The sequence below is a fragment of the Eulemur rufifrons genome, chromosome 30 (genome assembly GCF_041146395.1).
Source record: "Eulemur rufifrons isolate Redbay chromosome 30, OSU_ERuf_1, whole genome shotgun sequence".
Taxonomy (NCBI): Eukaryota; Metazoa; Chordata; class Mammalia; order Primates; family Lemuridae; genus Eulemur; species Eulemur rufifrons.
Window position 1 is genome coordinate 119,305,697 of NC_091012.1, and position 16,302 is coordinate 119,321,998.

A 16,302-nucleotide genomic window follows, 5' to 3' on the forward strand; every position below is an offset into this window, starting at 1 on the left:
CCTGTGAATCCAGAATAAGAAAATGCCAATAGTCAGAATTTGTCTCTTCTTTCTAGCTCTGTTTAAGGAAGAAAATGCCCAGAAAAGAGACTTTGAATAGTAGCTATTTCTCGGTGGTAGAGATAGATGTGTCACAAAAATTGACATTAAGTACTTCCTATTAACTTTCCTCATTATGAGTCCACATTTCCCAAACTTCTGATTATGACTTGGCTTTCCTACAAGGTAGCAAGAACATTCTTGTCTTTTTAACCAAAATTAATAATTGTCATTTGTTTCGAAGACAGTATCTTAAATTCCTGGTTAGCATGAGTCTGCGTGAGAAAGAATGATCATTCAGACTTATATAACTCAAGATCAGACTTTCAGACCCTTAACTTCAGAGGCCCACCCAGGTGCTACCTAGGTGGTCCTTCCCTGAGCTGACTCCTTGCATCTATTGACACCAGCACAGAAATATTTTATTCTGTAACCACAATACAGACCTGGGACTGTATCTCTGTGACAACCCACTAGCAGTAGAACAGGGAAGCTCAGAACATTGGAGGAAAAAAAAAAAACACCCACTCTGTGTGTGTGTGTGTGTGTGTGTGTGTGTGTGTGTGTTCCTCTGTTTTTTAAGACAGAGATCATAGAGATGGAACAAAAAAGAGGACTCTATATTGTTAGTCTTGTCAAATTCGTAGATAAATTATAAGAAAAACAATTAGGGTTAGGATGTGTCGATATATTTGATTCAGTGATGTTAGGTCAGACAATGGGGGTGGGTGAAAAAGCAACACATAAGGGTCAACTTCCATGGGTTAAGTTTTCATTGTTGTTATTTTTATTGATCTAAATGTTCTTTTGCTTTTCCAAGTAAATGCCTGTAATACTTTTTGAGCAACTGCATCCACCCACTCTTGATGTTGGCATTTCCTCTGGGCACGACCTAATATAGTAATAACTGCAAACTTTTACACAGATGTTCAAAATATAGAATAACTGTGCATCATTAAGAAGCAGTAATACTTACCATGGGTATAGAAACATCTGTGATATACCAGAAATTAAATTTTCATTTTAATGCCCTTGGCCTCTTGGAAGAAATATTTTACAAACTTTAAAGAATATCTATATTAGTCCATCGCTTTTACACAGCCCATAGTGCTGCAGATATCATACATCATATTTAAAAAATGTGATTCTTTTTCTAGTTTTCTTGTCACAAGTCTTGTTCCCAGTAAAGAATGCTATTTTTTAGTTTCTATATTTTTTCTTAATTAGGAGTTTATAGAACCTCCTTAAAACTACTTACTGGGTAATATTTAAAAAGCATATATGAAAATCCCCCTACCTTATCTGGGATTATTATCTTCTTAAATGATCTAGTCTCTCATTTTAATCTTCAAGCGACATTTGCAGCCTTGCAGATACTACTTGGTCCCGAAACCATCCCACAATTACATTTGTAGATTTCAAAGCTGGTATCTAAACTAAGTACAGTTACATCATATAGGAGATATATATATATATATATATATATACACACACACACACACACAGACAGGAGGTATATATATACATATATAAATATCCAGATATATTTTTATGGGAGATAAATATATACATAACAAATTTCACTAACAGGTACACATAGAACTGCTTATAAATTCAAGAACTACTTTTTATATTAGTTTTGGTGTCATAACTATTTCATAAGTATGGGGTGCTATTATTAACTTGTCTTATTGTTCTTAATATTAGAAAGTAAATGTAGTTTTAGACTGAACAATGAAGAATAAAAATTCCCCCAAGACAAAACTTTTTAATATTTTTCTTGTAATGGATATATGTTTATGCATCAAATGGTAAACCACATTGATAATTTCTAGATGATATTTATAAAAATAGATATTCTTTTTTGTTTTCAGGGTCTACTGGCATTGATTAAAAAAAGTTTGCATACGCAACTTATTCACATTGCTTTATTTTTTGTTATTGTTGGTGGTATTTTTCAATTCACACAAAAAGGTATTTCAAGTCATCATATCCTCGCATTTAACCAGTGAAAGAGTAATCTTGAAAGAAAACATTTTACAAACTGGACACATACCCTGTTTATTTTCTCTGAAAGTTGCACTCCATAAAGCAAATCCATTTTTTTAAACCTTTCTCAGTATTATACAAAAATATTCTTATGCAAGTAATAAATGTATCTTTAAACATCCAACTTTTTGAAATTTAAAGCAATCACACCAAAAGTTATCATTGTTAGTTTTTAATCTAAACATAGAACACCTTGTGCTTATACAAACTGCTGTTATCATGTGCTCATATACTCTTTACATGGATCTGGGAAATATACTTTGCTGTTATGCATTAAATTATGTAAAAAAGTATAATCAGTGCAGAACTTGCCTATTTCTAAACAATGTTCTTCAACCATTCTCATCTATATTGGTTTATATATATATAATTTCTTTTTGGAAAAAAATTTAAGGCAAGTGCAATCAAAATTACAAAATCACTATCTCTATTGCTAACATATGCAGCATTCATATTTAATGACTGATCTCCTTCCCTCTTAAACACGAAAGTACAAATGCTAAGTATGTTATACTTGCTACAGTCAGCTATGTAGTCTTATCTATAAGCCATAGGTAAAATCTTTAGAGATATCAACAAAAAAGTACACTTCTCCAACGTTACACCAGAAGAAATCTCTGCTATCCCCTCCCTGTGATTTCTCACCCCATGTCCAGTTTTCTCATGAAGATACACAGCAAGTTATTCAGGTGCCCATTTTGAAGATGACTATGAATACAAGGTCACCTCATGGTGCAGAATACTTAAGGTGCAGTACTCATAAGATCGTCAGTTGTAAATTTACTTAATTCTATTGTGTTTCTATTTCACTTCAGTGATGACACGGATTCTGTAAAGAGAAAACTAAAAAAAAGTCTTATCAGTAACTGTATTTCTAAAGTTAGGTTTTGCTTCAGACATGTTATTTGCTAAGGACATAATTTAAATGGAATCTGAAAAAATAAGTCATTTCACAGCCCTGGAAAAATAAAATTGACTAAAAGATAGGAAATCCATGGTAATAACTTTGGTGCTTTCACAGACTTTTCTTATGATAGTTGCTGAGTGCAATACCTCCCCATTCTTTATAAATAAATAATTCAGGGCTACCATGCAATGGAAAGAGTAGGAAATGAAGACAATCACAGAATTTTTTATGGGAAATGTAAGAATGAGCTGACTCTCTCTTTTAAGATAAAATGCACATCTTTAAAGAAAAGTGAGTTGAACAGAAACCTAGGTATTTATTTTAGCCTGTGCAGAAATGATTCACTGGGTAATTTCCTGATGGAGTATATCACCTTGGGAACTCATAGGTGTTTGTTTAATGTTGCACATATACTGAGTAAGCTTATTTAAATGTATTGATAGTGTATTTTTAGAGTGCACACACAGTACACAAGCATGCATACATGTACACTAATTTAGCACAATAAATGCTTCTCCATGTCACAATTGATAACTGTTCTTGTCCAGAATACATTCTGAAAATAAATCAAGCTTAATTTGCATATAGTCTCTTTAACATCAAAGGCTCAATTTCACCTTATAAATTACTGTTGACTATTTTTTTCTGATGTTCTAGTGTCATAAAGCCCTAGATGGCACAGTGACTATGGAAGTCACTGGGTTATGAGTGGAATCTGTAGAAATGTAAAACCAACTCTCCAGAAACTTTCTGATGTGCCTACTTTATGAAGGATGTATAAGAATATTTTTTTTTCTTAACTAACAAGAATCATGTCCTTGAAATATGCACTTAGGACCAGGGACATGATTGGTTCGTGAGAATCTTACATCAAATAATACATTCTTCTTAAGAAATGGAAGCTAGCAACCTCAACACGATAGTCATTTCTGGCAAAACAAAAAGTATAGAGGTCAAAATTAGCCCAGTGAAATAAATATATGTGGCTGGAACTATATTGTCAAAATAAGTGATTGAGGGCTAAAATAACCAACTGGCTTGTCACAGTTGTGTAGGTTATCATTTGGCTGAAATAATGCGAGATGATGCATTTAACTGATCATCTCACATAGAATTAACTAACTTCATTGGCACTACATGAATATAGTCTTGTACTTTATGCCATTCACTAGGAAAGTGTTTCCCAAATTACAAAATAACGTGATTATAAAAATTTCCTGGGGTTCAATTGTTTTGGAATGTGAGCCAGGAATTTATGCTTTTAACAAATGCTACAAGTGATTCTTATGTTAAAGATCATTTGGAAAATTCTTTATAATCTTTTGATGAATTAATTGTTAACTTGAGGAAAAATAATTGTTAATTTAGTCCAACTAATTTAACTGATTTGATATTTATATAATTGTTTTCACAACCAATAACTTTGCCATCTAATTTTGCTATTTTTCCTCCTTAAAAATAAAAACTGAAGTGACAATACAACTGTATTTTCTTAGAAAGATGTGTTGTCAGTTAACACTTAATTTTTAATTAGCTTATTTTTTTTCCTGCTAAACAGTGCAATTGCTGTTTTGAAGCCATATGTTACATGGCAAAGCTGGACTCAGCTTTCTTGACTAATTCTTTGATTTTTCCTCCTGTTTGAGGTATTTTCAAGTAAAATGTAATTGTCTATAGTTCAGGTCTTTTTTGAAATCAGAAATTCATTCTGAGTTTTGATGTAACAATTTGGGAGGAATTATTTTTAAGAGTCAGTTTATGGTGACATTTGTCTGCTGTAATCTTAAATTTTACATTCCACAGAGTGACAACAGTTTTAATGACAAAAACAACAAACCCTGCACTTGTGTTTCTCAAGCTCCACATTAGAATCACAAGAGAAGCTTGTTAAGTTAAACAGATTTTGTGCTCCACTCTAGTCCTATCGTTCAATCTGAATTTCCATTTTTAACAAGCTTTCCAGGCAATTCTTCTGAAGCCTAAAATTTGAGACCCACCTGTTTGGGTCCTACAGTTTTCAACTCTGGTTGTCCTATAGAATCACCTAGAGAGATTACTACAAAAATACTAACATTTGGGACAAATCCCAGACCAGTTAGTTACATTTGAATTTCTGGGACTTTGAGGCTTTTTAAACCTTCCCTGGATTTTTAACGATTATTAGTAGGCCCCTTAGAAGTATGCTTTGAAAGGACTATTTCATCCCTCACCAATCTTCATGTCACAGAATCAAGCATGCCAAAGTCATTATTTTTACTCATACATTAAAATATTTAGTAATCAATTTCCCACTGCACTTAGGAAAAGTATGCTGAGAAATGGTTCTTTGTTCAGCCTGAGACCACCTAAAAAGGATCTGCATTTTCCTTTCAAATTCATAATTGTCTAAACAGTTCCTTGTTGCTAAGAACAATAGGAGAACTAGGATATTTCATTGCTTAATTTAAACCAGTTATTGATTTTCATAATCTTATAGTTCTGTTTATAGTTTATGCTGGCTTTTCGCATGTTCTCATGATCCTTATTTTTTTAGATGTTTCACTTTTTATTAGTGTTTGTTTATTTACTTTGCCAGAGGTTAGAAAATTGACTGCCTTAGAAGATTTTCATAAACCAGTCCTTCATAAACAATCTTGATGACTTTTGCCATATGTCACCTTTCCTAGACTATTATTTACCTATGTTTTAATTTAAATCATATATGTATATATTATTTTACTATATAAGCAAATCTATAAACAATATCCATAAAGTCTTGAGTTTGCTGTACTACTTAAATTTTTTAAAAATCTTAATAAATTTTAAATCAAATTCACAAATATTTGAATAAAAATCTCCCTCTGTGTACCATCAAAAACAATTAACATATCACTGCGGGTAAAAGTCCCTAATTTGGGCAAACAGCTAGCTAAACTATTGGTCAAATTGAGATGTTTTCTACCTTCCAGAACCTTACCCCACCCGTATACACACACACACACACACACACACACACATATAAACACACACACATACACACACACACACACACACATCTGGATGCTGCATTACCTACATTACTTTATAACAGCGTCATTGGGCATCAAGTAGTGATTGGAAATGCAAGTTCATCAAGGAATTTGTTCGAATTACTCTGACAGGCCATACATTAATGCTAAAAATCCCACAGTGGTAAGTGATTGGGTCACCACTATTATAATATTTGCCTCATTCTCTGTTTCTATTTTGCCAGTAAATGTAGACCTGATATTAATTAGGAATCTTCTAGAGATAAGATGTCCCATTAATATCAGTCTTTTACCACCTGTCAATGAGCTTAATTGAAAATTTCTGAGAATTTATGTGTGTCTGAAGTGTACAAATAATCCCAAACTTTCTTCAATTATAGCGTTCTCTCCAGATATTTTTAATAATGGGTCATATCCTATGATATGATTCAAAATTTAAAATATACTATGGAAATTATACACTGAGTCATGATCCCTATAAAGTTTCACTTTTTCAATAGAGGTTATTTTCTCACATTTAAAAACCATACTGAGGTAGAAATGGCTTTATGAAATTTTAAATATGTTAATTACTTTGAAATCCAGCCTAAAATAAGGTTATGGAGTTTTTTGAAACTATTACCTTAAATTTTCATAATGATTTATCTCTGCTTCATCTTTGATAAGTGCTTCTTAAAAGTCTGTTCTAAGATATGAATTCTTCTTAAATAGCCCATTCACTCTAAGAGGTGTGTGGTTGTTCAGTTGTTATGCCTGTGATGGAAAGATTTACCACCATTTCCCTCCCCTCAAATCAATAAATAAAAAGGCTATTTATCTTAACCTTAAAATGAAAAGTAAGGCCAAAAACATTTCCCTTTAGGAATGACTGCCCAATACAAGTAGATGCAGAGTAGAAAAACAAGATGATTAAAGATCTTGGTCACTTTAAAATATTACCTGAGGGGACTTTATTTTAAGGTCTTTATGTGAGTAGTACCTTAAAAAGAAAGGAACAAAATACCTGGGGAGCAAGAAATAAGAAAGAGAAACATCAAAGAAAGACTCACATGTTATCATTCCTTTCATTTCTGTTTCTCAAAGAATTTTATGAAATAGATAAAGGAAAAATGTGGAATTTAACCTTGAAAAGACCATTAATGTGATGACTTTCAAGTGATTGAGTTGGTGATTCAAACCTCTCCATAATCCAGTGGTGAAGAAAAAAAGAGGGATTATAAAGGGACTTGATTGTTAAGGAAGGTTTTTTTGTTTTGTTTTGTTTTCCAGCCAACTAGGCATTTCCTAAGTCTCTTACTTCACAATCACAATAGGAATTAGGCCTAAGAATTATAAGCTTATACAGACATAAACAGAGAGGGAAGGAAAAGTATAACAAGAGTTATCAAATTAACAAACGTACTTACATATTTTCCAACAACACATTATTTAATTTATTTTCATCTATGATCAGGTAGAAACCAGAAGAAACATTTGTAGCTTAATAAATAATTTAATTTCTTGAATTTCTATGTAACATATAAATTTATTTTTACAGGATATATAGAGAGCATACTCATAGAGAGCAACAGACTTATGAAACGACTATAAAACACAAATTATAATTCGAGTTTAAAATTTCTCATTTTTACACTTGTATTTGTCTATTTTCCTATTGCTAGTCAAAGCAAAACCAAATATATAATTGTAAGTATTCTAAGAAAAAAAAGGAACGCCTCCATCACCTACACATGAGTTACATACATTCTAGATTTTACAAAATCAAAAGAAGGTAGGCAAAACTAAAGGGAAACACTATGTAAAAATGCACTTTTTACTGACTGTTGAACAGATCTGAGAGTGTCTGAGTTTAAAATATGACTTGAACACCAGCAGAGGAAAATGAGTAAATCCACTTTCCTATTTGGGTTCTCACAAACTCTGCAAATGTAAAAGTTTTTGCAATTCAATAGCAGATTACATGAACATACCTCCACTACTTTGGTGGAAAGAATACACTAAGATTCTAGTTAACAGGGTCATATGACTGCAAGGAATATGGACAACTGCCCATGTATCCTAACATTAGGATGTCTTCATTTCAGTTGAGAATTAACCTAAAACACTCACATCCAATCTCCCAAATTTAATCTCTCATTGACTAGTAAAGATAGATCCAAATTACTTTGCCACATATTCATGCACTATGTAATAATGTCATTGCACATTAAATCTTGTTTTTTTTAAATGACACAGCATGCCCTTTGAAACTTAACGTAATCTGGATTATGAAGATTAAAATTTACACAACATCAATATTACATGTAATACTCTCAAGTTCATATGCAGTTTTTTGGATTCTATTCATTTAGTAGTGGAGGGAACACAGTGTAATGATATTTTTAGAGTTATCACCTTTGTTAAAAAGAGAATACTTTTCAGACTTATGGACCATGGAGGATGCATCAATGAAGGTAGTGAATGGTAGAAAAACAACAGTACCTTATTTTACTTTAATGAATCAATCCAGAAACAAGTTTGTCAGTGGACACAGAGGCTATTCAAAGGAAAATTTTCTAATGAGCAGGAGGAATTTACATATATATGCATATATATACATATATATGTATCTTATGTGTCTCAATGGAGAGATGGAGAGATGTTTTGTGTTCTGAGTCTAGAAGGAAGAAATGGTACTTAATGGATGATGGGATCTGAGTTCCTTTTATTTTAGTCTGGGCATTTTTTGTGGATGTGACAGATGTTTGATGATGACAAGGCACATAAGATTAAGATTAGAATGAAATGTCATCATCATCATCATCACCATCATATCATCCTGTTACCTTACTCAAATTTAGTCAGATCTTACTGCTCTTTGTGATAATATCTCGATTTATTAACATAGCACAAACCTTTGCCTTGCTTACTAATCACCAGTAAAAAGTAAAACTAAATAACCACCACCTCACTTTGGTTCATTCTCAAAATTCCTCATATTGCTTCAAAGTCATATTATAAGTCATGAAATTGGCAAAAAACATAGTTGCTGAAAATCACATTTATAACCAATTCTAAATCTGTGCATTTGAAAATTGTTTATGTTATTGGAAAAACATGTCAAATGGTTGTTTCTTCTCTTCCTGTACTGACTGTACTGAGTGAATTCTTAATTTTGTTGTAGGAAACATGATTAAACACAAATAATAAAGGAGTTTAATGAAATAAGGCATCATTGCCAAATTACATGATTTTACATTACCCCCAAACTATTTTTAAATGGGTAAAGAAATGAGTAAATTATCACAATAGTAATAGTCAATCCTTATTTATCTGTACATGAATTATTTGTCATTATAAAAAGTTTTTCTTCACTATATACTAGGTCTCCCAAAAAGGCCATTTTGGGAGAGAAATTGCCTATTAGAAGAACAATAATCACCGCCTAAATTTTCACGAATGAAGGTAAGGCGTGGTATACACAACAATGCTTGCAGGATAGGTGGATTTATATAAATATAAGTTTCTGAGAATATTTTCTAAATCCAAACAGTAATAGCTTTTCTTAGGTGATGGATGTCTTGAAAGTCACACCCCGACAGACACAATTTTATACACATTAACAATTTTATCTGGAATTTTGAGGTCTACATCATTTTCTTTAATTGTTTTTGTAGATCAAAGGTATCCTTGAACCCAAGTTTGAAGTCTATTATTAAGGATAATCAAAATTTAACCTTTAGTTACTTTCTTTTTTCAGAACAATAGAATGGGAAAGGTTCAAGATAAGGTGAGAAATAGCCTCTGCTTCCATTGACAAGCTTCTTTTAAGGAACTCAGCTGCATCATCATCTCTTTGTAAAAACAGTATATGTTGTTAGAAAAATTCTTCAGCAATAGGGAATATGTGTCTGTAGGTGAGATTTCTAACATATTTAACAATATTTCACCTCTATTAATCAATGATGTCAATAATGGGATTAATGACCAAGTATAGATCAGAGACAGTAAGAGATTTTCCTCTTCTGTGTCTGTGTATTCTTGAATTCTTAGTTGCATTCTGTCATTTCACTTGTACAATGCTGATGTTATTCTTTAAATTTAAATAAGCTTTCTTCTGGGACTAATAATATAAACTTAAGCTAATAAAAAAGAAAGAAATTAGAAATTAGCACAAGATAAAAAATACTCCTTAGAAAAAGGAGAACTAGGGTATCATTTCAGAATCTGAAAATAATTCACAAGTGTACGAATTGATGTTTTCCTAGAAATGGTAATCTCAATTTACATGAATGATATCTGAAAAGTTAATGACTATTCTAGGATAAACAAAACTTACTTACAGTTTAGGGGTTGACTCTCAGTTAATATTTGTTCTTGTTAAAAAATGCTAGATAATAATGAAATACAGAAGAAACCACCATCTATATTTTTAATATTAAGTTGATATGGTTCAAATACATATACTACGAAGAAAGTAATAATCACAAAATGGTTACTGTTTGAACAATCAGGTGTTTAGCTATAGAAATATAGTAGGTTCAGGTCTCAACACATCATGTCTTGGATTTTTTTTTTCATAGAATTGATCTATACTTAAATCAGCTGGCTATATGAGATACAAATGTCTTCTCTGCCCATAGGAGACCTAAGGAATGGAGTACAAATTAAATAATAAAAGATTTGAGCACCAGAATAAAGGGTAGGACGCTCATAAGCAGCAAGTAGAGATTACACAAAGAACCAGATGGACTTCTGAATCCATAATGTGTCATTCAAAGCCCAAGTGGTGATTGATGACAAGCAGGCAAAATCAAACATCACACATGTCCAAGTCTGGAAGTCCATTCTCTCTCCCAGCTTGGCTAACATAGTCACACTTTCAACTGTGTTTTTACAACTAGAATATTCTTATCCCCCACAGCCCCCACCAAAAAAAGAGAAGGATGAAACCTAAGCACTAGGGGAAATACATTTTTTTCTCTTTTTACTGTGAGTTCTAACAGAACTTTTGTTAGACATAGAGCATGTGAACACATGACAGTTTCCTTCATTTGTTCTCACATGGAGCTGATAGAGGAATACTTGGGAGGAATGTTTCTAAAGCCATAAATAGCTTCTTTTGCATTTCTTTCATTTTTTAAAATATGAAAAAGCATTAGAGGAAAAGAAGTTTCTTAAGTTGTGAGAATATCAAATATTACCCATCAATCCCTGAATCATGCTATTCAAAATGCTTAAATCTACACTAAAAATAGAACAAAAAATGGACTTCCAATGCAGCTAAATTAACACCTATGGATGCTTAAAATACGACTGTGGTCTGATAACTTCCTCTACATTTATTCCACACTTCCATCGTGCACTTAAAATTTAAAATAAATAAATAAAAAAAAAACCCAAAGAAATAAGCCAGGCCATTGCCATGTTTACAGTTTTCTGAGCACTGGGGAATTTGGAATCCAGTCCAATAAGTTTCACTGCCACCAGTCCCTGACAGGTGTCCATAGTAGAAAGTAAACAATGGCCTTCTCGAATTCTGAAAATAACTCAATGTGCAAAGCTGACCTTAAAGTTTTACACGTCCTTGCAGCTTCAATCCTGGTTTGTGGAAAATGTGACACAGATCCACGGGGAGCAAGGGAATAAAGAACAGATTGTAGAGAAGGACCCAGGTGAGTTGTCAGGGAGATAAACATTCTTAAGCAAATAAAAATCAATACACATCCCAAGGCTCCTTTACCTTGTCACACAAATACTGAGATTTTTGCTTGGTTACAAAATGCTTACACTCATCTCTCATACATTTGCAATTCAACCTTATTCTCCCCAGTGAACTCTACTGCAGTTTATACCTTATTTTTTTTGTTTTTTTGTGGCCAGCTCACACCTTAGTATTGTGACCAAAACTATAGAATTGTTTGCTCATTATATGGTGGTAAGAATACACCAAACATACAGTAGTCACTACACAAGCCCAAAGATGATAACTGGGATGGAAGTTCCTACAATGAATCACTAAATTAATGTATAAGTTCTATTATCAGTGTTTTTTTATCACATTGATTTTTTAACTAAAAGCTACATAGGTAATATTTTGTTTAATAACTCTGCCCTCTGAAGATACCTTTGCGATTGATTTTGCATCATCCTTAACATGAATATGAATTAGCTGCTTATGTCATTGATTTCAAACATAAAGCTAAATGGTAAGGGATGAATTTCCTGGGAGCATCAGCTTTCTGTTTTCTGAAAGATAGAATTATATAGTTAAAAAAGCAAATTCTTTATACAGTAAAACGAATTATTTTAAACACTTTCTGATCTACTTCAAAAACTATTTTGTGGAAATAATGTTTGTTTTAAAAATACTGATCTCGGTTGGTATCCATATATTTGACCTCCTGAGTTCTTATTTAAACACCTTGATATTAATAAGTGTTGCTTATGTTTACAAACTGAAACCACTTAATTTTGAATGTAGCATTGAAAATTAAATACAAGCAAGTTAACATTTAAATACAATGGGACCCCACAATAATAAGTTTCATAGATTTTTTTCTGACTTTTTAGAAAATAATATTTTGTATAATACAAGGTGACAAAACATATTTGATGACACATCCTGTCCTTCCCTTTGGTTTGGAAGCCTTCAATGTAAATTTCATTTTGACTTGCGTTGATTCACCCTTTTGAGTTAACTTCCCTGGCATTTGCACATAATCTCATTTGCAGAAAAATTATAGAGGGAAAAGAGGAAGTAGAATATTAAAGAAAAACAGCCACAAACACATTCATGCCTTTCCAGGAAGTGATCAAATATAGGGTTTGATTTTTTTGTTTTTTTTTCTTTTTTTTGTTTTTTTTTTGTTTGTTTGTTTTGTTTTGCTGTCTTTATATATATTTATATATATATATATATAAGGGTACGTCAACTCATTTAAAAAACGGAAACAACACTCTCCCCATTTTCATGCCCTTGATCTTCTCTTCTTAGTACTCTGTAGTAGTCACTGTCAAGTGACTAGCACACCTTCGGGTCTAGAGTGTATTCTGTAGAGCAGTGAATTAAATGTTAAGACAGTTAGACCCACCCCCACCCCTCCGCAGAGTTTGCACATCATGCCGCCATTAGAAAGGTAGAGGTGGGGAGAGACAGGACAAGGAAGAGATTCAGGGCTCTGACTAGAGGGCCCTCCTATGAACAAGTGTTCTCATGTTTTTGTTCTTCCCGGAATAGCAATGCTGGCCTTCATTGCACTGCTCTCTGAAGGCCGACGTGGCCAGTTGATCCTAGGCAGAACCCGAGAGAGGATCTGGTGCTCCTTGTCCCATCGGATAGATTTGTCCAAGCACCCCAAGGAAATGTTAAAAGCAAAATAAACTTTTAAAAAAAAAAGGAAATAAAAACCCATTCTAAAACTAAACTAATGAAGCAAAAAAGGGTTTTCTATCTACACATCAGTCTCTTCTTTAAAAAAAATGTAAATTTACAAATTCCAATGACATATAAAACAAAGTCAAAAATGTAATGGTAAGAGACATGGTAAAACAGGAAGACACTGATGCTACAAAGAAATTCCAAAAAACATATGTACAAGACCCTGTTTTTCCTCGTGTTCTAGAGATTGTAATGCATGTTTTTTAACAGCAGCAGTCGAGGATTTAGTTCCAGGCACTGGACTGCAGATTCCACTCAAGCTCCCAGGGACGGGATGTCCCTTGGTTTTCTGTCACCAAATTACACTGGATATACTGGTCTCCCTCGGCAACAGCGGCAGGATGGCACTGTTTGTGTGGGCCTCGTCTGGATTCTGCTCCCTGCTCGATTTTGTCTGTGGCCGCTGCCCGTTGATGAGTGTCATGGGGATGTTACAGTAGGTATGCTGATTTCCTATGGAGGTAAGAGGCAGGGTGCCGGTAGGAGGCACGTCATACTCATAGCTTCGGTAGTAGTGTTTCTGACGCATTTGTGAGTGGTACGTGTTGTGAAAGGTAGAACGGAGATCTGGATGGGCAGTGGCTAGAGCTGTGGAGGTGGCCGCGGCCATGGAAATGGCCGAGACAGTCTGCAGCTCCCCAAAAGGCCCCTGCTCACTGACATCTAAAGCCTGCTCGTGTGTAATGGGTTCTATCCTCTTAAAAGGCATCTCATACTGTAAACGTTTCCAGAACTTAGAGTTCAACTTGTTGCATTTTGGTCCATGCCATTTAATAACCGTCAGGAGCTTGATGGTATGCTTGAGGGCCTCTACCTCCTGGTAGTTCATAATTCCTCGTAGTTCACTGCATTCGATTAGTATCACTTTAATTTCTCCGGTCACAAGCATGTTTCGAAGTCTGGTCTCCAGCTCAAAGATGCTCCAGCCCCTTCTAACTACGTAATTTGGGGTCATGACAATAATCAGCCGCTTGCTTTGATCTACACATCTTGCCACATCTTCAATGTATGCTACAAAAGAGAAAAGAATGCATCAGAATGAATGAATGGACTATTTGGTCCAGAAAGCCCTGGGAGATTCTCTTTCATACAATCAATGAGAATTGTTGGCCTTCTCTTCCTGGTTTTTCCCAGGAGGGCGGGGGGAAAAACAAAACAAAACAAAACAGAGAACTGTTGATTGGTGGGTAACACCTTGAGAAGATGAAAGTAGCCAATGATCACTTTGAATAGAGTTTGGGCCTTGCTTCTCCTAATGTGGGAAATAGTTTTCCCAGATACAAATCTCTCAATGGACTATTTGGTCCAGAAAGCCCTGGGAGATTCTCTTTCATACAATCAATGAGAATTGTTGGCCTTCTCTTCCCGGTGTTTCCCAAGAGGGCGGGGGGAAAAAAAAACCAGAAAAGTGTTGATTGGTGGGCAACACCTTGAGAAGACGAAAGTAGCCAAAGATCACTTTGAATAGAGTTTGGGCCTTGCTTCTCCTAATGTGGGAAATAGTTTTCCCAGATACAAATCTCTCAATGGACTATTTGGTCCAGAAAGCCCTGGGAGATTCTCTTTCATACAATCAATGAGAATTGTTGGCCTTCTCTTCCCGGTTTTTCCCAAGAGGGCGGGGGAAAAAAAAACCAGAAAAGTGTTGATTGGTGGGCAACACCTTGAGAAGACGAAAGTAGCCAAAGATCACTTTGAATAGAGTTTGGGCCTTGCTTCTCTTAATGTGGGAAATAGTTTTCCCAGATACAAATCTCTCATTGGGTTTTTTTCAATGTCAAGGCTCATAAAATGAGATGCTTTATAGAACAATGGAAGGAAGTATTTTCTCTGAGCTATCAAAAATTAAATTTCATATGAACACACAAAAACATTTCTTTCTTGGGAAACTAACAGATATAATTTTTGAAGTAAAAAACCCAAAATTAAAATTCTGTGTAAAAAGTCATGACTACACAGACACTCATACAAATATGCATATTCTCAAATGAAAACATTAACTTACTTCCAGTTGGGATTAAATCTCTATCTGGTATAAACAACTTATATCCATAATGCTTTTCAAGCATATCAGGTAGGATTTCAAGGGCAAAACGTTCTTCTTCCCCAGTCTCCTGATTCCACTGGTCAGGATCCACTTTGGTGTATGATAAGTATGCATCATAATCTTTATTGTCTGTCAAAAAATAACAAAGTAAAGTTGACTTCATTACAAAGAAAAAAATAGAGCATGAAAACATTCACGTTTTTTCATAAACATCTGCAAATGCTTAATTTCTGGGAGACAAAAAAGAGAAGCCTGCATTAATTTTCATTAAGAGTTCAATAATGCCAAATATTCTGGAACTAGTTTGGAGGTATAAAGGGTCATATTTTGGTTTAGGCATTGTTGTTGTGAAAATATTAAGAAAAAAATCAATTAAAAAAATAATAAAATGCTGACTTTCACTATTTTTGATGCACAGATCGTAGAGAATCTTGACTGCTAATAAAAGCCACATATTTGGAGAGTAGTTTGCTCTTACTCTGAATCTTACATTTAGCTATTCCTGTCATTGGCCATTTTACCCTGTTGAGAAAAAGAAAGAAAACCACATCTAGCTTAACTGTGGAAGAATGATTTTTAGATTATGTGTGTTGCACTGATGTTCTGTTAAGGAGAAAATAAAACCAAGCATGGGATGATAAATTTTTTACTGAGACCCAGTTCTTGGATTTGGGCCTGAGTTTGTCCATAAGGATCAAGAAGTACAATATAAATAAAAGAAACTTAGTACTAAAGTCTAATCTCTCTCCTTATTCTTCCCCCTTTTGACATGAGAACACTTCAAATGTTTGAGGACTACTATCATGTGTTCTCTTTATCTTAATTTTTTAAC

At 33.8% G+C, this 16,302-nt stretch overlaps 1 protein-coding gene and 1 pseudogene across 1 annotated transcript in view; one reads left to right on the forward strand and one right to left on the reverse strand.

Moving 5' to 3' along the window:
• LOC138379043 (phosphatidylinositol-glycan biosynthesis class F protein-like) overlaps positions 1-13,365 on the forward strand; it is a 110,623-nt pseudogene extending 97,258 nt beyond the window's left edge.
• IL1RAPL1 (interleukin 1 receptor accessory protein like 1) overlaps positions 12,810-16,302 on the reverse strand; it is a 1,283,297-nt gene continuing 1,279,804 nt past the window's right edge. The window contains exons 10-11 of the mRNA XM_069463825.1: positions 15,429-15,599; positions 12,810-14,434 (exon numbers count right to left, since the gene is read on the reverse strand). Of these exons, the coding sequence (XP_069319926.1) occupies positions 13,716-14,434; positions 15,429-15,599 (890 nt within the window). The 3' untranslated portion in view covers positions 12,810-13,715. The remainder of the gene's footprint in view (positions 14,435-15,428; positions 15,600-16,302) is intronic.